The sequence below is a fragment of the Calypte anna genome, chromosome 8 (genome assembly GCF_003957555.1).
Source record: "Calypte anna isolate BGI_N300 chromosome 8, bCalAnn1_v1.p, whole genome shotgun sequence".
Classification (NCBI taxonomy): Eukaryota; Metazoa; Chordata; class Aves; order Apodiformes; family Trochilidae; genus Calypte; species Calypte anna.
The window spans coordinates 20,028,976-20,055,982 of NC_044254.1; the positions used below are offsets into that span (position 1 = coordinate 20,028,976).

At 40.2% G+C, this 27,007-nt stretch overlaps 1 protein-coding gene across 5 annotated transcripts in view; it reads left to right on the plus strand.

Annotated features, from left to right (window-relative positions):
• The window catches only part of PTPRF (protein tyrosine phosphatase receptor type F), a 381,207-nt gene that overhangs the window by 158,754 nt on the left and 195,446 nt on the right, over positions 1 to 27,007 (plus strand). For all 5 annotated transcript variants that reach the window (XM_030454976.1, XM_030454978.1, XM_030454981.1 and 2 more), the window contains one exon: positions 25,152 to 25,297. In XM_030454976.1, the coding sequence (XP_030310836.1) occupies positions 25,152 to 25,297 (146 nt within the window). The remainder of the gene's footprint in view (positions 1 to 25,151; positions 25,298 to 27,007) is intronic.

Consider the following 27,007-nt stretch of genomic DNA (forward strand, 5'->3'; position numbering starts at 1 on the left):
TATTTATTTCCTAGGTATTTTTGGTGCAGAATTGATTAAAAACGTATCAGGGCTTAAAAATACTGCCATTCCAAAAGTGTTAACTAATGGGGAGTGGTGTGATTCCATCACTTGTAACATAAAACATTGCTGACTTGTGTCATGGGAAGCTCCACATTTCATTTGTGGGTGGCCTCTAAAAGTGCAGTGACAGCCTGTAATGAGGGGTCTGGACAAGGATGTGATTTCCTGACCCAATATGGGTACTTGGAAAGCATTTTCAATTTCCTGCCTCTGGGATTATTTGATGCAACTGTGGAGTTTATTTCATTCCTGACACTCAAATCACAGCTCAGTATTTTATCACCAGACCTTGCTGAGCCAAAATTTGCATCACGTCTTTCTTATAGGCACTGTATTACTATGAGGAACTAATTTATATAAACCAGCCTCTTTTAATCTATCAGAGAAAAGCCTAACAAGGACCAGAGACTGACGCAGTGGCCTAAAACCTGTCCTGTGTCAGAAAAGGAGGTCAGCCTGGAAGATAGAATGGACCATTCAGTCCTAAAAATCTATAAATATTAATACGTGTCTATTATAGTATAGAGTACAGTGAAGTCACGGATTTAATGCCCTTTCTGCCCTAAGCTGATGTACTGTAAGGGGATTCTCCAGGTGTACCTTGCTGACTAGAGGTTAACCATCTGTTGTGTGACTACTAAAACAAAAGAAAGACTTGCTGGTTTTAATTTGTCATTTTTACATTCAGTAGATCTTACATTTCTCCTGCAAGTATGAAACAGAAATGCCCAGGCCCAACTTTCCTCACAGACAGTTCTCTAGAGTATTGTCAACCCTGTTGTCCAAAGGTAAAGTCACAGTTGATGCAGACATTATCTTATTTTGCCTTAGAAAAATTCTTCTGCCTTTTTACAGTACTGTGATTTTGTATTGTTCTGTATCAACTTCGATGCACTTCTAATGTTTAGTTTTCTATATGACTGTACCTGCACTGAGCATCTCACTGAAAACATCTACTTATGCAGTTACATATCCAGTGCTTTCTCAAGTGGTTACAGTTAATTTAGAATCCAGAGAAGTGTATGATTGATTTAAACTATTCACTACAAAATGCATTACCTTAAATTAGACAATGCTGACTTTCATCTGCCTTTGCTGACCATTTATGCAGCTTTGTTACCATGGATTCTTACATGGAAAAAACCTCCCTCTATTTTGTTATAATTCTGATTTAGCTCCATCTTGGAGAACTGGCTATCCTTGTGCTTGTCCTGATTGAATAATAAGCTGTAGTCTCAAGTCTGAACTTCAAGGTACTACAATATTTGCCTTGTGCTAAAAATTAAATAGATCCACGTCAAATTGGGAATTTCAGCAAGTAGCAAACAGGACCTGAGTTAGCCTCATGGAAATACTGCTCAGAGAAAATGGCTACTCTGACAAAATCAGAAAAAGCAGATGCTGCTGTGCCTTTTGTGGAGGACTGGGAGGACTGTGAGGGGGAAGCCCTTAGGCATGAGTGGGAGGGACTCATGTCCTGGCAGCTGCAGGTGACAAGGCTTTGCTTCTCACTCTCATGGGAACCTCCCCTTGGTTCATTGATCCAGAGACTGAGATTATGCCACAGAAGCCTTGAAAACAACCAATAATGTGGACAGTGTTAGCTGCTATGGATGGGGTTCTTCACATCTTGGTGGCCACCACTGTGGCCAACTCAATCAGCTCAATCAGCTGTTTTTCTTTTCCTCTGCAGCAGCCTTCTAGGGCTTCACAAGTGCCATGTAGAGAAGTGTTAGAGGCCAGCACCATTTTGTGTAGCACAGCACCTTGACTTGGTGCGAAATAACGCTGCTAGGTTTCAAACAGGGAATTGTCAGGAGAGTCAAGTTTCTTGGGTTTTGTTTGTTTGTTTGTTGTTTGTTTTGTTTTGTTTTTTGATTGTTTTTCTGCTGTGTGGTTTAAAACATTACTTAAGACACCCGGTGTTCAGAATTTTATTTCTTTCATTCAGCTTTCCTGATTGTTTAACCAACAAATCAACCAACCAACAACATCAAAAACCTTTGAGGCCTACAGTGCTATGAATGTCTTTCAGACACATAACATGTACATAAATGAAGTCTGTCTGTGCCAAAATTTGATTCTAAATGTCTTGAAAGCTTTTCAGTTTCAGGAACTCCTCTGTTGAACATGAGTATTAAAAAACAACAATGGTAGTAACCCTGTGGAAAATGCAGTTACTAGGGCTGACAGGGTTAAGCTAGTGCTGGTTTTAAGTTAAAATTATTAATACTTTACAATTAAGATAATAAGTAAATGATTGGTCAAAAATATTACTGTTTAAAATGTTTATTTTAAAAATACAGGGAAGCCTTCATGTGTTCCTTGCCTTAGAAATTTTTTCCTCAGGTCCAATAATCTCTTATGCTGCTCAGGACTTTTGCCTGCATCGTTTATAGATTTAGTAGTCTGATACAGTGCTATGAATTCATAAACTGTTTCTCTAATCTAGTATAAATCTGAGGTGTTTTTGGCTGCAGCCTGTGTATGTATGAGAGGGAGGTAGGCTGCCTGCAGATGTACCACATGCTCTGTGTGGGACTGCCCTTTGCAAGGGGCATTGCCCAGGGTGTTGGGCAGCTCACGGGGCTCTGCAAGCTTGCCTGGCTCTGGGCTGGGGTTCTTTCATCTTCTGGAGCAGGTAAAATGTGTCTGTTAAAAGAACACTTGACAATATGAGGGCATCTGTTGTCAGTGCCAAATATTTTCATCCCTGTAGAGCAAAGGAGCTTGGAAGCAGCTGGCAGTGTTGCAGCTGCAGGAGTCTGGGTTTGCTTGTTGAGCTGTCCTCCTGCAGGTATGTTGCAGCTCAGAGGTTACAGATGTGGTCAATATTAAACTGCTCTGAAAATTTTGAAGTAAAACTAGAGTTTTTGAACTTTTATTCAAAGGATAGAAGACTTCTACTTGTAGCAAGTAGTGGCAGAAGGGAATTTTGTCCTTTCTTTCTCTGCTCAGACAGGATTGCTCTAAGCTGTTCAGAACAGATGTTTGTCTAGCTTCTTCTTAAAAACTTCTGGTGAGAGAAGAGCCTACTATTTCCTCAGCAAGCTGTTCCAGTGTTTAACTGTCAGTACATTTATACCATGGGAGTACATTATACCCCAGACATCCTAACCTTAAACTCCCTTTCAGCAGTTTTGTGGCTATGAATTCTTGTCCGTTCATGTGGCGCACACACACAAAAAATAGTTCCTTTTCATCTTGCAGTTCCCCTCCAGACCCTTGAAGGCTGTTGTCATGTTCTCTCTGCTGCCACTGCTCCTTCTTTCCTTCCTAAGCAAGACAAACTTGATTTCATCATCATTGCCACCTTGTTTTCTTCCATTCTCATTCAGCCTTTCCTGACTGTTTAGACTCTGTGACAGTTTCACCCACTGTTTATGTAAGACGGAGATGGAGAAATTGTTGGGCAGGTTTTTTTTTCCCACTGCTTGTTTGCTTTCTCAGGGTAGCCAAGGTTTCCAACACCAAGTAGTGTTTGTGACAATTTCTAGCAGTATTCCTCAAAATGATGTGTAAACCTGCAGACTGACATGATGCAGTTTGCTGCTGGGGACACAATTCCTTTAGAAACACAGGGAAAACATAGGAAAATAAACACTGCTTTGATAGGGAATACTTCAGAGGATTATACAACTAATTCACCTTGGTTCCTTGGTTATTGTATCTGGAGCTGCTGTTCACTTCTGCATATAGACAAGTGACTATAGAAAGACCATGACTGTTTGGGGTCAACCTATCTGGGGTTGCTACTTGACCCCATCTGTTGCCTACTCTCCCTCCTCCTCAGAGATGCAGGAGGGACAGTGGGCCCAGCACGTCTTCTCCCCATCCATCCCACCTGCAGTGCCTGCTGCCTTGCTGCTCCGTGCTCTTCAGCTAATGGATATTAGTTACTGTATTTAGCTGCACACTGTGGATAGGCTTTCTGTCTCTAGTGAGTGACCTTAAAACTAGATGGAGCGATTTGTCAGGGTAGAAGCTTCCTCAGTGCATGAGCTGAATTGCCGTGGCTGAAAGAATATTGCTAGGAACAGGCTCCCTCATTTCCCTGCCATCCAGTGAAGCTCTTATGCTTCTTCTACAGTTAATATTCTTCTTTTGAGAGGGTATATTTCTTGGCAGTTGCTCATTCCTCCTCCAGGAGGATGCAGCTGGTGAGAGAGGCCCTCTTTTGTGCCATGTCCTAGGTGTTTAAGCACTAGAGTAAAAGGATTTGCCCAGCCTGAACACATTCATCAGCTCCATCTCCAGCCAGCTGGTTCTCAGTCTGAGCTCCCAAGCTCAGCTTCAAAGAGGCTAAACCTCTGCTAGTCTCAGTAGCATTTCTTTCCACCTGAAAGATTTAGTAACACCTTCACTTGCACCACAAAAAGCAAGTTGTCTTAGGGATATAAGCAAGCAAAGTCCATATGTCCTTCCCCAGCATGAAGGTTATTACCTAGAGATTGTACATGGGCATTTCTGCTGTCTCTACAAAGCACCTTCCATCTTCCAAGGAGCAAATAGGTGGCTATAGAGAAAGGATACAATAAATACTGGTATCTGTACACTGTGATAGATGGCTAATTAAGGTGAACCCTTCCAGCAAATTATAGATTTCATTAATTCTGCCTTTTGTTACCATTTGGGGATCTCAGAACTACTGGAAGAAAATCAGACTTTTGTGCACAGTTATGGTTACACACCGACAGTTTGCCTTGTCTCCAGTCCCCAGACTTGAATCCTTGTCATTCTGATCATTATCTGATGACTTGTACACAAACCTCTGTAAAGTTTTCATTGGTCCTGGTGCTCCATTTTACACAAAGGGATGAACTTTCTCCTTATCCCGTGCAAAGTATAATCAAAATGGCTTTACCAAGTTGGTAAGTAGTGATAGTTGAGCCTCCTCAGGGAGAAATTAGAGCCCTGACCATTAAATACAGTTTTTCTCAGGGTGGGGAAGTAAAAAATGGAGCAATGTTTTCATTTTGTTGGTGCTCTTTTAATTCCTGTGTCAATGCATCTTCCTCCAGGTGGTTTTCTAAAATCTCCCCCACACTGAGGTTAGCAGGCCAGCAGCACTTCTGCTTGACAAACTGTCAAGGGCAAAAATGTCAGAGGCCTTGTAAAGGATGAGAAACCAGTTCCATTGCTCACCTTTTTTGTTGATACCAACTGCTCTGATGATAAAAATGTGGTTTTGAGCATATACTCCTTGGTGTCCATGAATTAGCTCTTGGACCTGTGTGTAAGTGGGAATTTCAGGAATGTCTGTAAGAGCTGGATACAATGGAAAATAAAAGAGCGCTTGAGGAATATGTTTATATAAAATGCATATAATGAATATATGTCCAATGGCATTAAGTTCCTGTGATGGTGCTAGAATCTAAACAATTATCTCATGGACAAAGTTGAAGTAATTCTAGGGTTAGAGAAAAAGGCTGCCATTGCTGCTGGTGACAGAGCCAGCTCTTCTGCTTCCATGGTTGTGTTCAGCGGACTGCAAAGTTGTTAAGGGTGGTTTCCTGAAAAGCAAGGCTTGACAGCTCTGAGCTTTACATGCTGTTGCTGCTCTTATGGTTTGCAGCAAGTCTATTGATAGTTTTAGAACAGTGAAAAATAAATAGAAATATAGTAATGTAAAGAGTTAATAGAACTGTCCATCTGGGATAGTGCTCTCCTGCTCTCATTTTGCCATGTCAGAACTGATAAAGTCTGTTACACTCATCATTCCCTTTTGATTAACTGATACAGCCTTCTTTTGAACATTTTATATCTCAGATGTCAAGCTCTCTTTTTGCAGTGACAAAGTGCTGGTTTAGAATATCAAAAAAGGCAAAATCTTTTGTTTGTGGCTTTAAAATGCTGAGTTACTTCATTACTTAGTGGAAGTTGCAACTGGGATTCATTCTGTACATAAAACTAACACAATAACTGGATGTAAATGGAGGTGATGTCTTGAAACAAGAGTGGGAAGTGCCTTTGAAAGTGTTTTATTGTCAGTAGTGTGTGTAGTGGTCCTGTGTAGCAGAAACTCCACTGATACAGTTTTCTTTTAGTATGCTGGTATATGATGATTCAGAAAGGGTAATGGTACCCCATATTTGTTTTTCACTTCATAAGTATCAATAAGCACAGCAGAAGATCTGTTTATCTGACAGCCAATGGAGGGTGGGAAGTAACTAGTAGAAATCTGATTAAAAAGTTAATTGAAGGTGGGTTGTCTAGCCAGAGAAGGGAGAAATATGTTAAGCACCAGATACCTGGGAATAATGGTGTTCAGGGGCTTGCTGTTCCCTATGCTAGAGTTGCAAGAAGTGAAAACATTCAAAATAATTGTAAGTGAAGTTAATTTGGAAGGGCTGCAGCTGCTAGTTAAGTAGTATTTCTTTGTAAGGGAGATAAATTTGCAGGTTGGTATCCTGCACAGTTCATACCATCTTGGAAGTACTGTAAGAAGTCATCTTTCATTAGCGATGGACATATCTATGCTGACAGCAGGTAGCTTTTAAATGTTTAGGAGGACAGAACCACAAACTGAAAGATAGTAGAGGGAGAGTGACGCCTAAAGCAGCCCCTCCTTGTTAAGACAGGTAGCAAAGAACACCATCTTGTGACAAAGTTATGGGGAAAGGATTTGCACCATCATGGATTGGTGTACAGGCACACACTACACCAGTCTGGCTGGGGAGCTGGGTTTGTCCAGCCTTAGCACAAGATGGCTTTAAGGGGGACCTTACTGCTGTCTCCAACCATGTGTGTGTAGAGACAGAGTAGTTGGGTTCTTCTGGCAGGTTTGTGGTGACAGCATGCCAACAGACACAAGCTGGCATGTGGAAAGCAGTAATAATTTATAATGTTAGGAAGTTCCCCACTATTAAGATCGTCAAATATTTTACCAGAGCCCCAGGGAGGTTGTAGGATGTCCATCCTTGGAAATACTCAAAGCCTGACTGGATGGGGACGTGGTCAACCTGATCCAGCTTCAGAATTGTAACCATTTTTGAAGCTGGCCCTGCTTTAACTGGATGTTTGGGAAGGATGACCTCCAAAAGTCCCTTCCAACCTAAATTATTCTGTCATTCATCAACTCTTGACATGCTTAAAACTGTGGCTCTGTGAGTGCACAGGACATATACAATGAAACAAATTCAGTGTCCATTTGTTTTCTTTTGTTATTTAATGCACTGCATTTGATTACACTCCAGTTTTTCTTTTATCTTAGAGACATACAGTTGGAATGGAGCTGTGTTTGTTGAAGTCAGTTCCTGCTGCTGCAACATGCATTGAACCATGTCCTGGAATCCCATTAATAAGTCTATTGATGTGGTGATTAGCCATGTTTGAAAATACTGGGTTTGTTTATTTAAACATGGGCTCTGATGCTTGCATACAGTCATAGTATCTGCCATATTGAGTCATCCAGTTTCTCAATAGCTGTCATAATAGATAAAGAAGTTTAGCAGAGCAGAGATGCAGAGATAGAGGAAACTGTGTTGAAGTTCACTATTAATAATTGAAATAGAGGGATCAGATGGTGTCAGGAACAACTTTTCCTCTTGGAGGGTAGAGAAGCACTGGAACCAGCTGCTCAGCAAAGTGGTCAATTCTCCCATCCTTGGAGCTTCCCAAGGCTCAACTTGACAGCACTACCACCCAAATGATCTGGTGTTGATGAGCAGGAAGTTGGACTTAAGAGACCTCTTGAGGTCCCTTCCCAAGTGCCCTTTTGTGATTCATTTGAGTCTTTCCCAGAGACAGTTGAAGAAAATTGTTTCCTTTTTATACCTTTCCTTATCTTTAGTGTTGCTGGAGTGGTGCCAGGCTCTATGAAGACAGTTAGGCCTGCTCCAGCTTTTGTTTGTATCACATATTTTTCCATCCTTCACTGGTATACAAGTGAGAAGACATATGAAAACCCTCACTTGCCTGTCCAGTTACTGGGACAAGAATATTTTATCAAGCTGTCACTTGTTTAGGTCAGAGGAGATACAATCAAGATTGTTGCAACGTTTGCTCTGGTTTTCAGCACTAGAAATCAGGGTTTGTTGTGTCACATTTAGCAAGCAGAGCATGTTCTGGATGCTTGGTGGTGGGTAGGAATAGCTGAGCTCCCTTTGGAGCAGTGGGTACCTTGCCCTTTCAGAGAGCAGTTATCTCAGCTGTGTGGTTGTGGCTGTTTGTCACTGGTAATTAATGAAAGACCATAGAAATAAAAACATTTGTCTCCTCTTAAATTCATAAAGAACTTGAAAATCGAACTGCAAGCACCAAGTATTTACTTAGACTATACTGGCTAGGAAGCTAATAATATGATTTTCTCTGATTTTATATTGAAAGTTAATAGAAGGATAGCAAGAAAAGTAGTTCTAGGAAGTGACTGACACTATTACTACTTTGCTGCAGCTTCCTGAAGATAATGGTCCTTTTAAAACTAATGTAGTGTTCTCCTTGTTTCTTAAATAAATTGAATGGGCTTCTCAATGAAAAAAAAATTAAATGGGGTTTACAGTACTTCTGAGTCATATAGATACAGTCAGTCTTTTAAACTCATGTCAAAATGACACTGTACCTGGATTCTAAGGAAACTGCAGAATTCTGAAAAAGGAATTACAGAGCAGATGTCTCAGGAAGCTAAGGTTTGTTTCCTGGAGCAAAGAATTGGAAGAGAGAAGGGATCTGAAAGAATATACATTTTTCCTTAATTCTGCCTATCAACTAACTCCTAAATTCAGGCTTCTTTTCTGTGCAACTGCAAACTCATAGTTGGACAGCAAGGAAACACCTGTGAAGTTCTTTCTGGACTCCTCCCTGTCTGTAGCACATTTAACAACATGAGACAGAGTCCTGCATTCAATTTAAGCTGTTTTAATTTTAGCAATCAGCATTCTGACTGATCCATTCAAGAATCATTATTCCAAGAAAGTAAAAAAGACCCCAAATATCCACATCCAGGAAGGAGATAGGAATTGGAAAGACATCTGGATTTTTTTCTGTGACTTTCTAGGGCTGTGTTAGAGAACTGTTGTCTTGTGCTGGCTTTCCTAACCAGTTCAGCTGCACTGCCATGCAGAAGGGAGTCCATAAACTGTGTGTTTGGTTGCAAGCCAGCCCATCAGTGCCTATTGGCATTATGTGCTGCACTCTGAAACAGCTGTGGATATATTACATACATGGATACCTGTTAATACAGTAAAAACAACACTAATATTGTTCTACGTAATTTATTTCATGAAGTTCACTTATTCATAGGTGAAGCACCAAATTAGCAAAACAAAAGTGGCTGGTAATACTATTAATAATGATCACAGCAGTCTGAAAGATAAATCCCTGTCTGCTGCAGGGCCACTGCTGAATTTATAATACTTTCAATGGGGTTTTCTAATACTTGGAATTTTAAACACTGGCTTTTGAAATGTGATTTGATGCAACTCAATGAAAACACTTAATAGCTTTTAAGATGCAGTTACCTGGAGTTACGAGGCTGTATTTCCTTGTGGTGGTGGACCTTTGTGTCACTTCTCTCTAGAATGTGGCAGTGTGGTGGCTTCACAATGCCCAAACAGTTGGAAGTTTTAAATTAGTGTGATTAATTGCAGTACTGTCATCACCCTTTCTCAGACCTTTAATTCATATGGTAGCTTTGTCACTGGTATTAGTGGGAAAAGGCATGGCTGAAGTAAACTTACATCTGAGGTTATGACTGGTGCTGTTAGGTGAGTTTTAGCACTTTGCAAATCATGTTGTCAGCCTTGTTTTTACAGCTGAAGCATTGAGAATGTGGACAACTGCTGTTGGGCTGGTGGGCTTGTTCTCCCAGTTTACAGTTATTCTGCTTTTCCACCTTTATCTCATATTTAATTATCTGAGATTATATTATAACACCAACTGAACTGCATGTTTTGTGTGACTCCACAACGTAGTTCCTAGTTTGCAAAATAACCATGACTTTGACGCTTCTGGCGAGTTACAAATACAATTTTGTTCTTTCCATAATCACAGTTAAACCAGGAATCTGGATGTCCTCTTGAGTATGAAAGTGCAAGTGGAAGTTTCCAGGCAGCCTTGTCAACAAATGCTTTTGGCAAGTGATCAGCAGAACTGCAAATTTTTTTCTGAGTTTGGAAATGCTATGGCATGAGGACATTGTAGATGTGATCATACAAATTAAACTAAAACTGAATGGTTTAAATTACATCAAAGAACTAACAAAAGCTATATTTAACTACATAACTTTTTTTAAAAAGGGGAGGAGAGGGCAGGAAAAGGTTATGATAAGATTAATAATTATAGTCTGAAGATGCCCAGATCCAAATGCATACTTTTTCTTGCTTTTCAGTAGGATGATGATGATAACTGGACTAAGTATTACAAAGAATGCAAAACAGAATTCAAAGGAAACTTGTAAGAAGCAACATGCAGTGGGTTTTTTTTTCTTCTTTTAAGAGAAGCTCTTTAGTGTTTGAGGTCTCATGGGGGATATATAAGACAGAAATATTTTTACTACTATTAGAATTTTACTACTATTAATAAGAGGGTAAAAATGAAGGTGTACACCCAGGGCAAAAGAATAAAAGGGACAGAGATGAAATGGAAGCCTTTTCAGATAAAGGATAATGTGAGCATACAAGTGGGTATAATCGAGAACAAATAATGTTTAAAACTACCATTTGTTTTCCAGCTGATGTTTCCGTGATTGTCAGTTTGGAACAGTTTTCCAGTAAGAGAAGTGTGGCTGAAACTCAGACCTATGTTAAGACAGCTTCTGATCCACTCACCAAAGTGTTTGTGCAGCGCAGCCCTTGCGAGGCTGAGGGACAGAACGCTGCTTCTGAGAGTGCCTTCCAGCCCTCTGGGCCTGGATGTTTTGGTTGCCCCATGTCATGCTTGCTCTGACAGACTCCAATGCTCAATTGCTTCATGTTTCTATTTCAAATTCCTCTTTGATAATGACAACAAGCAGCAACCCATCTGATACCCTGTTGGTGTAACAAATTCAAACTCAGCAAATGGGGAACCCTCTTTTGATAATTTATTCTTGAAGAAAATAAGCAGAGCTGTCAGGCACCTACCTTAAGGTCAGTCTTTACAAGATAGCATGAAAATGAAAGATTGGTGATAGGCAGGGGATTATTCCTGCAAGGGTAATTCTTAGGCAAAATCCATTTGCCTATATACAAGTATGCAATCCTCACCATTAACAGGGCTGAATGATGAATAAATGCATTTCAGGCAGGCATAATTGGACAGACTCTCTTACTTCATCTCCAACCCTGTGAAATTTCCAAAGAACAAGGTCTGATTCCAGCTCAGGAAAGCCATTCTTTCACTGGAGTTGGAATTCAAACTGTTCAGGCAATTTAGTCAAAATTTAAACTGGACTCGAGCCAATTAGCTCGTGCCCCACGTTGGGCGCCAATAAATCTGTCACGGTTTAACACTGACCCAGCAATTAAACCGAATAACAGACGCTCTCTATTAATCTCTCTCTCCTTGATAGAGAAAGGAGAGAGAATAAGGGAGAGAGACTTATGGGTTGGAAACTAAACTACACAACTTTAATGAAACAGTAATGATAAATAGGTAAAATTACTAAATATATACAAATATACAGGAAAATGGAAACCACATTCCTCCCCCTTTCCCCCAATAACTCTCACGTCACCACCGAGGCTGTAGGGCAGCCCTGGGAAAGTCCAGGCTGGACTCCTGGAGTCGGCAGCAGTCGGGAACCGGAGGCAGGAACACACAGATATGGGCTGGCATGGATCAGGACCACAGGCAAATGAACGGACGGGATCCTTCCAGGATGCCGGGTGAAGGAAGGGAAGCAGGAAATCAGGAAAAGATCTGGCTCGGCCCTCGTGATGCCTCAAATTTATACTGAGTGTGACGTATATGGGATGGAATACTCTGTTTGGTCAATTCTGGCATCTATCTTGTCTGTTCCTCCCCAAAGGAGGGCTCAGGCGGGACCTCTGTATCCTCCTGGACGGTAAAATGTTTTCCTCAGAGCTGAGCAGTGTCCTTGGCTCTGCATACCAGTCTCTAGCAGTAACTATAAACATCAAGTGTTATCAATCCTAGAAGCACACACTGTCTGAGAAACTTGCTGTTAATTTCAGAGAGACTTAGCTAAAAGTAAAAGTACAAAACAGAAAATCACCTTTATCCTGGCCCAAACCAGGACACATAATTGGACAGACTCTCTTACTTCATCTTCTTTATAGGTTGTGCTACACTTTAGCAATGTACTGATTTGTGGTAGGTGAGGAAGGTTACCATTCTTTCAAGCTTCAGGTTCATGTACCAATTTGCATTTCATCCAGGTGCCCATCCTTCACAAAGTATACTGAGATGTCCGATCCCTGAGGTGGGAATGGTGCTTTCTTTCGTACGCATACAAAAAACTGGGAAGCACAGTTTGCCTGCTCTGTGGTAGCTTGTCATCCTCTTTACTGGTATGGATTTTAGTTCAGCAAATTGAGTGTGAAGCTAGGAACCCAGGGACTCGGTCAACAGAGAGGGTGTGGGTGAGGGAGACTTCAATACAGCACTTTAAAAGACAAATGTGCTTTCTATTATAAACATATCCTGTGTAGTCTCCACAAAGAGCTTAAAAGCAAGCTGAATCTTGCAGGTTTGACATCTGTGTGCATGGTGCATGTCCCTTAAGCTTGTAGCATATCATAGTTTTGTCTAGGAGTGAGTATGAAAGTGATGCAGGCAAATAGTAAATACAGCAAATCTCTGTGAGCAGCATACTTGCTTACTGCTCTCTCACAGCACCTGTAGCCTTCCATGTATTTGTGAGTCTCAGACTTGGGGATAAACATCTTTTCACACTGCAAAAATCAGTGTGAGGGCTGGTAGTGCCAGATTATTGGGCTTATCCCTGGTATGTGTTGGCAAGGGGTCAACACAGGGACAGCCAAATGGCATTTCTCACTGCCTTCTGCAATGGTGTGAATCTTGCATGAAATTGGGACTTGCTGCTGATGTGAGGAGAAATGTGGAAGAAAGTGCTGGAGGTCTGGATTGAGGGACAATCACGAACTATTTGTGAGTAGTTCATGTCTAAAATATAAAGAACATATTTGAGTTAAGGTGCTTAAGAGAATTTTTAAAAAAAAGTAATTACAGGTGCTACTGGATGCTTTTGATTGTTTATAGACATATCCAGACTTTGTACTGAGCTCTTGCTTAATGCCATCTTGGCAAGCAATACTTGTTAAGTGCTGTGCCAGCCCATGTGGCTCATGACTCTGAGTATGATCTGAGTAGGGAAGGCAGCTACTGAAGGATACCCAACCTCTAAGCCTGTGTCAGGGATTCTTGTTTCTTTGGTTTGGTCATGTGCTGTAATTTCCTGCCATCATTTTGTTGGATTTTGGTCAGCTCATATCTCCCACATACTGCAGGAGTTGTTATCATGGTAAGGTCCTTAACCTGTAGCAGAGCTTCGTGGTGATCAAGGAACATGACCTTCTAATGAGGATGGACAATACCTTTGGTGCTTTTAACTAGGGAAGTTAACTAGGCAGCAGGAAGTGTTTCTGGCTTTGTGAGGTTAAAATACACTGTCTCAGATACAGAGACCTCCTTGGTGGAATATATATGTTCCCTCGCTAAGATATCTACTGCAATGGTGATGTTAACTGGTTTTCCTGTTTCCCAGAGACACAGATACTGTCAGAGGTGCTGAAAAAATAGGAGATAATTCATGACACAGAAGAAATATCTCCTTAAGATAGATTCAGTTCCTCAGAGCCACAGACTGCTGCAGAGCCCAGAGGGATAGCTGTGGTGCTTGGTTTCCCAGTGGTCTCTGTGCACAAAGCACCTGCAGGGGGAGGCTCCCTGGTCCTGCAGGCCTGTGTGCAGCCTTTCTTCTTCCCTGCATATCCAGCCTGTACACAAGTCTCAGACCAGCTCTGGAAGTTCAAAATCGGCACATCAGTGTTCTGGGCTTCAGGACAGACCTGGTGGCCAGAAGCTTTTCACAGTGTGGCAGAAAGTAACTTCTCCATGTAGAATGCAGCTTTCTTGCAAATGCAGACGTAATCAGGTGAAATAAAGTAACAGCTGTTGCAGGGAAAAAGCCACAAAAAGTCAAATCTGGAACCATGCCTGGTGGCTAGAGATTGAAGGAGTGCAGTTTGGAAGCAATTAGAGGCTAACTAGATCTTCTATACAGAGAGAAGTTAAAGTGAAAAGAGCTTTCGTTTTATCTGTCAAATTCATAACACATCAAGGAATGAATGCTAGAAAAATTAAATCAGGAGGGCAGCAACCATGAAGTTGATTAATTTTGATATCTTTCAAAAAGTCAGCTCTCTCTGAATGAGAAAGCCCTGGATGAGGGAGGAACTGAGCACCTGCTGGGATGAAACATCTGCCCTACATCTGCCCTGCTCAGAACAGAGCTGAATGTCAGCAGCTGTAAAAAAACTGCAAACCTCTGGCATGTGTCATTCCTTTTACTGTGGGGTTTGGGCACCCGGTATTCGTGCTGGATGGAGTCAGGTGTTTTCCACATACATGCAGACTGGTTTGGGGAAAACTTGGGGGAAGTTCATGGACAGGAGGTTCCTGGATCTTCCCTGGCTCCTCCACCAGTAGCACCAGGGTCAGTGTGCAGATGGGCACTGGGCAGTGTGGCCTCAGCACTCCTGTTTCGTTTTCACCCTTCTGCTGCAGAGGATGGAATTGCTCAGCAGCCATCTGCCAGTGCAGTCCTGCTGATGGTGGTAGCATCAAAACTGCTCAAATGGCTTTTGAGCTGTGCTTCATTTAGCCACTGCTAAAATATGTCTTTGTGGGGAAGAATACTGCCCAGTGTCTCACAGCAGTGCTGAGCTTCTCCATCCAAGCTTCTCAAGGAGTGTGCCTTGGAGGAAGCTTTTCTTGGGGTATTCCAAGTAAGACTGAGCAAAATTCAGTAATTTGACCAGTATTTTGTTCAAGTGCCTAGCTACCTGCTTAAAGTTTTTACACTCTGGTAAACATTTAAATGTGGTAATCATATTTCTTTGTTTTCTGCAGACTGTACTACAGATGTTGAAGGATAAAACAGTTGATACAAACAGAAAAAAATATTACTGGTATAATAGAAATGCTAGAGTCCACTCATTATCGTTAAGCAGAAAGTTTTCCTCCTCAGTAGGTAGATGAGGCAGAAATTTCATTCATTATTAGCAGGAGTTCAGAACAATGTACACTGGCATTAAAATGAAATGCAGATCCCTTGGGAAAGGCCTTCCTGAGAGGCCAGGATGCCTTTGCTTTAGTAATGAATATTCTGCAGAGGTTGCATACTCTGGCTCCCAGTTCTATTAAAATCATGCTCTCTGTTTACAAAATAAGGTTTATGCTCACTTTTAATTCTTAAAAGGAGAGGAAAAACCTAAGCTTGGCAAAGCCTTTTGAACTGCTGAATCAAGAACTAGCTGCTTGCGAAGAGGGATTAAAACATTTTAATCCTTTTGTGTAAAACAATATGGTGTTTAATGTGGTAGGTATGCTGGCAAAATTAATTTTCATGTTTTTTCAAGCACAAGATTTCAGTTCAGTCTTTGTTTTCTGGTCCTGCACATTTTACAGGTTCCTTACACTATGCCATACGCTTTATTAACTTTGAAGTTTTGAAGAAATACACAAATAACAACATGCAAATTTGGAAAGAAAAAAAGTTCTTAGGAGCAGGCACAGCTGTTATGTACTGCCTCAGGTGGCATGGCAATGGCTGGTTTCAGAACCCAGTAGCTGGCATTACTGTTCTCTTGTCCATTTCTGTGCAAGAGAGAGGAGGTCTGAATTTAGGTACCCAATTTTATCTATGATGAAATGAATGTTCTATAGGTATGCATTTGAAAACCTTTAAGTGAATGTTGTGTAAATGGTGGTAATTGGAGACACTCTCCCTGCAGTTCTTTCTCAAGCTAAATAAGGCCCAAGACCAAAGGCCCAAACGTTTAATTGTATTAAACACAGGCTGAAAAATTTATTAACTCAGAAAGTGTATATTACCAAGTTAATTGGATGAGCCTTTAAGCTATTACCAGGTGGAAATTTGACTTCAGGTTTCAATTTCAAATTAAAGCAAAGCAGAAAACCATTCTGTGAGGCTGCTGGGAAGTCTGCAGTTACAGCAGTGCTTCTCCAGTCTCCCTTGTGTTTCTACTCTGTACAACACTCAGTATTGTTGGAGAGTTACCATAGCTGGGAAGTTAGAATCAAAGTTAAAGCCATGTGTAGGTGTTGGCTTTTCCCCAAGATGTGTAAGCTGCACATACAGGCTGCAGGTGCTCTAGGGAAATATAACAGCAGAGAGGGGGAGATGAAGATGACCTCAAGAAGGATGGGGTTTTTGGCTGCTTTTCTGCTTTGTTTTTAATCAATATTCTTTAGTCATATGCAGGACTGCTTTGTGTGCTTCTTGGAATACTTTTTCTAGTCATGTGTTATTTCAGTTATTGGAAGCAATTGTAGGAGTGGTGTCAGAGTAGAGAGATTGAGTTTGGGGTTTTTATTTCCCCTTTCCTCACACACAAAAAACTTAAAAAAAACTATGTGCAAGAGTCAATCACAGCACAGGGATTAGCCAGAGTTAGGGATTTTCATACTAAGATGTAAAGCAGCTAACACTGACAGACAGTCAGGCACTTTGAGAAAGGCATTGGAATTACAACAGCCTTGAAAAATAACAGCAAAAATTTGCCACCCTGTGTGCAAAATCTCTAGACACCCTGCAGATATTATGATATGAAAAGAAACTACCTCCCTGTTGCATTAACGTCTGAAATGCCTGCCTAAAACTCTCTCTGGATATAAACAGGCACCCAGAATGTTCAGTGGCGCTGAGTGACTTGCAGAGCGACTTCCTTGTGGTTGACTGAAACAAATGTGTTTCAGTATCATGTCAGTTAATTTTAGGTGTTTAAACCCTTTCAGCAATTTCCATGATTCATAAAGAGACAGAATTGGAAACTTACTGAGGTGCAATACTATGATGACAGGCTGATGCTGTAGTTTATTAATAGCCAGTAATTGTAGCCTTAACACTTGAGCGAACTAACGGCTTTTAAGCTGCATTTCTGTGGAATAAGCAGATTTCTCCATGCATCAGCATTTAACAGTGGATGCCCAGTTTCTACTGGTGCAGGATTGGTTTATGTATAACCCTTCAGACACTGACCAGCAGTACACAAAAACTCATGAGGTTTTAAGATGTTTTGTAAAAACAAAAATTTAAAATGTTAAAAGTTGACTTAAGTACTATTTAATGTTTAATATCAGATTTAATAAGTACAAAACCTGTATTAGCAGAAGGGAAAAGAGGGCTTGAAAGTGTCAGCCTGGGTGTGAAGATTCCTACCTGTGTGTCTGCAGAAACACTTCAGTCCTGTCCAAAACTTTGCCTGTAGACTGTGCTTAAGGTAAGGCAAGAGCCTTTGGAAATTGTGAGCAGCACCCATTTGATGAGATGGTGAAGAAGCAGGAATCAAATATTATAAGAGGTTTTGAGCTTAAGTCATTATAGATGCTGATAAGATTATACATTTAGCCTAAAAAATACTCCTGCATTCTCTTCAATTACTCTTCCTACATATAAAAAAACCTCAGTGGGTTTCTCCTGTTTAAATTATTAACTTGCATCTTAGTTCCCTCTATTTCTTTCTAGTTTTAGGGAAAATCACAGCCTCTGCTGGATGACTGCTTTTATTATTTTTGTAATGTAATTTTTCTACTGAAAGTTAGAGGTCATTGAACATGTTAAAAGATATACTTCTTAGAGATTTGTATATTAATAACTCACTTTATTTGGTTTCATTTTGTATGAACTCAAAAGGGTATCTATGAGTAACTTTATGGAAGTCAGGAGATGAAGGTGAGGAGAAATACAACTTGCTGTGAGATAATATTTTTAGATTTGATTGTCATGGACAACCACACTTGAAGCTGGAAAACTCAGCCACTAAAATTTGACTGAAATAGCAGAATCATTTGTCCTAGCTGTTGGGAATCTCTTAAGCATTAAAACCTAATAATAGTAAGATGATAAAACAAGAGTGGGGGATGTGCAGGTAACATTATGCAACCTGTAATTCAGAGTGATCTGAAGAATGTGTTGAATTTGGAATGCCATTTGCTGTGATTTGAATGAAGTTAATTGTTTTTTAAAATGCATGGTAGAAAGGGTATTGATCCATTCCTGGGGTCAAAAAAATTACATAAATATATATATATATATACACATATATATGTGCAACACTACACTATATAGATTTTTTAGTAAGTACCTTGTCCCAAGCAATAAAGGACCAAAGCTTCAGATACAAAGTGTTATCATTTTAGTGGAATAAAACCAAAATGTGAGGGAATAAAGAATGAATTAACAGTGTGATCACTGAGTCACACTGATGCTATAGTGGGGTTTCTTTCATTCTTAAAGAAATGTTATTGCAAGACTCAAACAGGCTTTTCCTACTTATATAATTTGCAGGAATTAAAAGTGCAAGTCTGAACAATTATATTTTTGCCAAACAATATTTGCAATGATCACAAAGGGACAGGTGCCATATTTAAATGATGTTGTGTACACTGAAAGGAAAACATAAGGATATTAAATGTAAGAATAGCTGGAGAGCCCACTGGCTTGTGTTCTGCCCTATAGGAGATGCTGAGGAGAGAAATCTTAGAGAGTAGGTTTCACTAGAATATCTTCCAGTAGGCATCCATCCATGTGCAGATACCAATCATCCAGGATCATAGAGGAAATGGAGAAATACCCTTGCAGTGTATAAAAGAATAGACCACCTTTGTCTTCTAGACCACTTTATTTCCACTTCAAAGTCATCTGTGAACATGAGAAAGTCTCTGTCATTCTTGGTTTCTTCCCAGTGTTACAGCAACTGAGCCACATCATTTTTCACTAATTTGTCCTGACAGCAGGAGTGCAGCAGGCAAATTTTACCGTGGAAGCTGAGGCACAGTTGTGCCTTGGCATGTGTGACCAGGAAGGTTAAAGGCAAGGATTTAAAGCTGGATTTCACAAATTTCCAGATATTATTCCAGTAATATCTTTTCCTGCCTGTGTCAATAACTTCTTTTAATGCTTTTAGCTCAGGCACCTAAATTAGGTTACTCATGCATATTTACTGTATGTGCTTATCTAGTTCATCTTGTATCACAACTCTAATTTTTGCCTTTACAAAGAAGACTATTTGCAATCTGAACTTAGCCTAAGCCATAAAACTTTTCAGATAAAAATACAAGTTTCCCTCTCCTACCCCACTGCTCTTATTTTTGGCTGCCCTTCTGTTCTATTTAGAACAGTGGGCCCTTGTACCATGAGGACAGAGATGTTTTTCTTTAAAATCTCTCACAGCAGGTGAGTTGTTCATAGAACACTTAATTGCAGATGTGTTTAGTAATTCATTTTTCTCAAACCTTTGTGTGACTTTGGAAAAACAGCATCCACAAGAGCAGGGGAAGCAGTATGATTGCCAATTTCTGAATTAAAATTTTTGGATGAGGTATGTTTGATGTGGGTGGTAAATACTGAAAGCTCATCAGGATTAATTTTCCCACTTATTTTAAGAAACCATCTAATAACATGTCTTTGAAATAAAACAAGTTAATATTTGTGTATATGAAGCATATTTATGTTGGTATATATTAAGTTTTAGCCACTTGAAAATTTTTGGCTTTTAGAAAATTACAAGGAGGCATCTTTTATGTGACTGATGTGTGCTTAAAGTGTAGCAAAAAACAAGGATCTGTCCTAAATGTATATGACCCACCATAATGTCATAATGTATATGACACCATAATTTGAGGCTCTGGCTGTTATTCAAGTTAGGTAATGCAGATCATAGGTTAGTTCTCAAAGGCCATGGTTCACATAAAAGACATGTCACCAAGTTAGAGGGAGGCTACACCTCTGTGCCTCAGCCTTGAAGGAAATCTGGCAAAAGAGACTTTTCTCCCTAAGGCCCTTTGGGTTCACTGAGAAGCTTCACAGGCAAAAAGCAGCACATGTGATGAAGTGACTGAGCTGCTCTGTTGGAGAAATTAAAATATGCAAAAGAGAACTGAAATCTTACTACTCTGCTACAAATATTTGGTAAGACAAAGTTTACAATAGCTGCTGAGGCAATTTTCTGTTTTTTAACAGTTGTTTCACAGCACACAAATTGCTTAGAATAGCTTAGAGCAACCATAATTTTTTTTATATAAATTATGAGTGAGCGAGATGCATCTTCATAGTTGGCTGTATCTCACTCTGAGTTACCCTTCAGGAAGGCTGTGTCAGTGGCTCTCCAGTAGACCTGAGGTTCTGTCTCTGAGGGCTTCAGATTCCTCTCCCAAACCCATCACTTTTACTTTTGATGGGGAGGACAGACAACATCCCTAGAGATGAGTGCATATCTAATTTGTCTGCGGGTACTTCTGTCTTTGGCTTTCTATACCCATGTTTTTGTGGCCCTCTTAAAATGTAATTCAAGGGAATTTCTTTTGAAGGTATCACAGGCTCTCGTGCAGCTTAGGACTCTGTGTGAGTTTGCTGTTGTTTTCCTGCATAGCAAAGCAGACTCTTGTGTGTCTACATCTCTTATAGCATCTCTTTTACACCATGAGGCCCTCCTTGTGATTCACTTTACAGGATTATCAGGAATCTGTACTTGCTCAGCAAGTCACTTTCAACACTATCAACTATGACAAGAAAGTCCTTTTCTTTTGAAATGTTTTTTTTTTTTTTAAAGTAAGTTTCTCAATGGAGAGCATGTCTGAGCAAGTTGTTATTTTTCATCCCCCAGTTAAAGAACATGAAGCCTGTTTTCTTCTCTTGTAAGAAAAATACTGACCATAATTTTTCAGAATCTTCCTCCTCAGCACTGTGTTGTTCCTGGAGATTTTCTGGAATAGTTTAGTTTTGAGCAAAGACCAAACAGTGAAAATTGCAGGCAAGAAGGTCAAAGTTTTCCTGTTCTCCTGCCTGAAGCTTAAGAATAAATAGAAATTATAATAGCAGTAATTTTCATTCCTGGTGTAGTGGGAACTTGGTAATGAAGCAGAACATATCTCCTTAGGTATGGAGGAGCAAGAATTAGTTTAGACGCTGAGAACTGAAGGTGCTCTAGGGATCTGAAACTGTGCAGAGATGCCAGGGAGATACAGGCTGAAGTTGTTTGGAGTTGGAGTTATCAAATGATGCCAGTGTGAAATTGTTACTCCACATGGTAAGTGATGGTGGGTGTGATGGGCACACAGCCATCCAGCACCTTTCCCTCTTGTAACCCAAGGATTTGCTTGGGAGGTTTTCTCTCAAGCTGATTATTGCACAGATTTGTCTTTTGAGTCCAGTCACTCTTTTTTGTCTTCTTTTAATTTTCAGTAAATAATCTTCAGATTTCCCTGGTCCTTAGGTCATCAGGGAAAAGATAGGATTTCACTGCTAAAAACATTTCGGTTCCTTTTTTTACTTGTAGTTTGTCTGAAAACAGTTAACTTCAAGCTTGGCACATGCATAATCTTCTGTGGAGACTCTGGTAATTTTATATTTTAAGAAGGGGGAAAAAGAGAAGGATTAAATTACTGGTTAAATACTGTATTTTCAATATATACTTATTTTTTCTGGTTGTGTTTCTAGGGCTGCCCTCAGAGCGCAACATTAGATGTTGCTTGGAAGGGAGGTGTGGGGGTAGTCTTGTCCACATGGCAGGCATTTTCCACTGCCACTGAGATTTTCATGGATGATCTGTCGCACTTCTGTTAGCTTTCACTGAGACAAGTTTTGGGATTTGCTGTAACAGTTAGCAATCAGTAGAAAAGTATGTATGCCCATGCCTGACTCTATTGTCTTGGGGCCAGGACTCAGGATTTTAGGTTTGCTTAATTAGTACTTTACTTCTCTTTCAAAACTTTAGGGCATACAAATGTTTAAAATACTTTTTTTTTCCAGACTGTGTGAGAATTTGATTTATATACAAGTGTACTTTTGTGACCAGTCTCGGTGGATTTAGATGGTTTCCAGAAATCAGTGTTGCTCAATTAAATGTGCAGAGGAAAAAGATTCATTACAGCAGTGTAAATTCAAGCTGAACAAGGCAACCATTTTTTTTTTAAGTTTTACTGCCATTGAACATTCCATTGCCTTTTGTTCTGGTTTTTAATAGTACTGATTCTTTTTAAATGTACAAAAGTAAAGTAAGTCCTCAGTGAGCAAGCTAGGTGTACAGTGAGAGAGATATAATTGCAGTGTATTTTTCGAGGACAAAAGTTTTTTGGATTCTGCTGTATTTGTAATTTGAAAAATTTACACTATTTTACTAAGATCACAGAATAAATAACAGAAAATCAGAAGAACAAATCAACTGACGAAAGGCAATACAAGACCTCAGCTCAGCACACAGCACAGCAAAACAGTCAATCAAACTGCAATCACTAGCAGCTTGAACACTAAATTAACATTTCACTGAGATAGATGAGAGGTGAATAAACATAGATATATGTAAATATAAACTAAGTAGAAATAGACATGATTATAGATGAGTAAATATGTGAAATCAGCACCTGTTAAGCAAGCACACTTAATAATTGTTTGCTGTTCATGTCAGGACAATGTGCCAAAGAGTACAGACAGCAGCCATCATATCGTAAGAGGCAATCTTCAGGGTTTTGAGCTATTTTCTTCGCATAGTCCTCAGGGCTCCCTTCATCAGGGATAGCAAAACTCAGTACACCTGTGTGTGGTGAATTTCTGTTGTCAGAAAAAAACCCAACAAAATCAGATCTGTGATGTTCCTTCAGAAGGTTGTTGAGGACAGCATACAGCTGGTGGTTGCTTCTCCACATGTTGCCAACTGGTCTGACCTTGTTCTTCACTCTGAAGCTCTTCTGTTGTGAGCCAGATGCCCACCCAGCTGTGGGCTGCAGGGAAATCCCTGCTCCACTGTGGTATCTTCATGGGCTTCAGGGCTCTGACTGGGCTCCCAGAGCTCCTCTCCTCCCCCTCTGACCTGAAACAGCTAAGGGCTGTTTCTCACACTTTTTACTTACTGCCATGAGACATTTTGCTCCTTCTTTATGCCTCTTACCACAGAGGCCACCATCATGACGTGCTTGGCTGGACCTCACTGTGGGGCTGTTTTGGAACTGGCTGTGGCCAGGCCAGTCCCAATTTCTCTTCACACCTGCAGCTCCCCTACCAACACCACCTTGATACTTACACCCCATATAGGCACTGGTGGGGTGTGTGTGAAGCAAGAAGCATCCTGGGCCTCTCTGGAGGGAGCATTTGGAGCATTTGGAGGATGTCACTCGGTCAAGCTGCTGTGCCTGTTCAGTCAGCCCATGCCATGCTGCAGGGGTGGTGGGGGTCTGTGTAAACAGCACAGGCTCAACCAGAAGGTGATACTGAGGTTAAGAAAGATCCCACAGTTCTAGGAAAGTCTTCAGAGACTGTTCTTGTATTCTTCAGGCGGCAGGTGCCAGCTTGCAGCTGCTGAGCCAAGGGAGAGGCACCATCTTCCAGTGCTCCCCCAGCTCTATCTGATCGCACCCTGACCCGCTGTGCTCCTTACCCTGCTTTGAAAAGAAAAAAAAAAACAAGTGGCTTTCTGTCAGGTTATGGCCTGGCTTCCCCACAGAAACTCTGGTGACTCCCAGGCTGCTTGTAGGGGTGTGGGTGGCAGGGAGGGGAGGTGAGTGGGTCGAGGACCAGAGCAAGGCCCTCTGCTCTCTTGAGTAGCTGCAAGTTGCCAGGTTTGCTCAGCTGTAACTTGCAGCTGCACCCTTAGTATTTTAAGGATACATTAGGAAAATGCATCCAAATCTTTTGGAGTCGCTGAATCTCTATCCCTCCTAGATTGAGGAAATTCATCCCTCAGCTCATCGAAAGCTTAGTGTTTAAACCACCTGGCTTTGGCTTACAGAAGTCATCCCCCTCTTCCTCAAGGACATATTCCTGGATGTGTCCTGAATCACAGACCAACCACCAGCTCCTCTGCAGACACTGGTTTGGTGTCTTGGGGTTGAACAGGTTTCTCCTCACACTCTTAGTCCTTCTGACATCCCAGCAGTTGTCTGCCTTGTTCATAGGTTAGGTTCATTTTTGAGGTGGTTGATCAGAACTGCATTTGAAATGTGGCCTTAGTGTGACTTGTGTACTGGGTAATATCATGGGTGCAGTTAAATATTTCAGTGCTTTATAGGGATACAAGATCATCAAACACTTCTCATGTGGACAAAGCAGTTTCAAAATGAACCTTGGATGACAAATTAAAAAATTCTTTTGTACACTAAGCAGAGAAGAAAAATCTAAACATTCAAGCAGGGTGCCTAGTTTTATCTATCCAAGTTTTCATGTAGATCCAGAAGACAATTATATTTTCATGAGTCTTTTTTTATTGATTATTAAAATGTTACATGATACATTTTTTCTCATTTTTTGCTGAGTCTTTCAGGCCTGAATGTCACTTTGGTTTCTTTGCTGACTTTCACTTTTAGTGATTAGTTTCTTACCAAGCATAGCCCAGCCTGTGCAGGTTTCCAGATACTTACAGTCTGTAAGATTTTTATGTCAGTCCACATCTAAAATGAAATTAAAGGCTGTTATTTATGTACTTAAAGCTGCATCTGTTAATTTTGATCAATATTTTAACAACTTTCAGGAAAACTAATGTCAATGTATGGTACATTTTGTAGGTTTGGTGTATCAGCTGTTTTGAAATTTCCAGTGCTATGACCATGTTATAAACCTGCAAAAATCCACTTATTAAAAAATAAACCATAAAAATGGTTCCAAATTGTCATATACCTGAGGGAATACCCATGGGGCCAGGGGTAAACCTCTGTTGCCCTCATTTACAGGCAAGCCAGATGGACTTTGTTCATTTCAGAAAAAAAAAAAAAAGGTACTCAAGCAGAAACTGTACTTGTCATGTTGCAGTCTGCACTGAATTTCTGTGGCTAAGGCCATTCAACCTGGATTTGTTGTGGAAGCACCAATTATCTTATAATTTAGATTAACATGACACATTCTTTGCTTATTTGATGCTGTGTCCTCATGGGGGTGATTTGGTTATTTTTTCCAGGCAAGCCAACGTTTATGAAAGCTCCTGAAGATCAGATTGGGATTTCTGGAGGAGTGGCCTCTTTTGTGTGTCAGGCAACAGGAGACCCCAAACCTCGTATCACATGGATGAAGAAGGGGAAGAAAGTCAGTTCTCAGCGGTTTGAGGTAATTACAAAAAACAAAAATGTTGCAATCAATCTGATGCTTGCAGGTCTTAATTACAACAATTGCCATTGCAACTGAGGTATCTCTGCATCACTATGATACAGACTCTAGAGATTTAAAGGATTTTTCCCCTCCTGCAGCAATGAAATCTGTAGAACAGGCATCCTGTATCCTTTGAATATGGCTTGGGAAGCACAAGCATAGGAGTTCCTTCTCAAATGGGAGACTGACACTTGCAACAAATTGTGTGGCAGATGGGAGTTGGATCTATCAGTATTTTTCTGTTTTCACTGTGAAAACTTATATAAGGTACCTCCTTGGCCTGCTATCCCCAGTGAAATCCAAAAGTGGCACATCAGAATGCTACTGGAAGGCTTTCTAAGTGACAGCTACTACCACCCCTCCCACAAGTGTGTTTGGAAGGTGAATGTCTTGAGGGTTTCATTTGACTTCCCTGTGAACGAAGTCTGAGTGAAAGGAAGAGGGAAGAGCAGGTATCAGAAATGGTTTTGAGAAAGGGTTCAGTTTGGTTCATACTTTAAATAGCAAACACCTTTTCACTGACTTTTCTCTGCTTTTTTCCCACTTTCATTTTTTTAGAGTTGAGTTTTTTCCTCTAGAACTGCCCTTGGAAATTCTACTCTTACTATTCTGTTCCCTTTCCTCTATTTCTCTGTCTTTGATATTTTTGTTTTTGTGACTAGGGCATGAGATGACACTGATGCCCAGAATGGATTGATTTAAGCCACCAATTTAAATCGTGATTTGTATGTGAGCAGAAAACCTTGATTAAAGTAATCAATTTTAATGTTATTTACATTGTTATTTTTTTCCAATTTAAGTTAAATTTCATTGTATAGCCATTTAAACATTCCATTTGTAAGTAAATGTAACCTTATAGAGAATTTGGTACTTACTGTGGTTGACCTAGGGCTATGCTGTCCTATATACATTTATACAAGGAGTTTTATTCCTTTATTCATAGTTGAGGTATTTTATTGTATTAGGAAGCAGTGAATATCTTTCTTATTTGCATAGCTAACTATCAATTTTACCTCATTGCTATACTAGTCCTAATTTGGAGGAAATGTGGAGTTCATGTGAAAGGAAAAAAAAATAACAAACCAACAACCAAATCTGATATACATATGCTGAGTTATTACACAGAAGAATTATCCATCAGTAGCAAATGAGCAGCATTTCTGGTCTCAGTGTCTGTCAGGTAGCTCCCTTCTGTCTCAGATTGTCTGTTCAAAGGGTAGTAAGGGCAAAAGAGCTTTTCTGCTTTTTCATCTCTTACCTTTTTAGCCCTTACCAGAGAAGTGAATTAATCTCTGCATCTGACTTTGTCTTGTTTTAAAATTTGGCAGTAGCTCTATAGGGTTATAGAAAATTTAGCATTTTGTTACAATTTCAAATTTAATTTAAAACTGATTTAAAAAAAATATTTTAATTCCTTAAAAGGTGTGTGCTATGGTAGTGTTCACATCTGTCTTGTCTGCTGCTACTTGACCGCACATTTGGGGTTTTTTGCAAGCTGTTTCTATTACTTAGAACAGAAGGGCTATCTCTTCCCATGTGAGTAACATATTATTGATGGTCTTGGTTACCTTTTGATTTCTTCCTATTTCTCCTATCACTGCAGAGTCTGGGCATGCACATTATTTTTCTCCTTCTTATTTCCACTCATTTTGTCTCTATGCTGTGAGT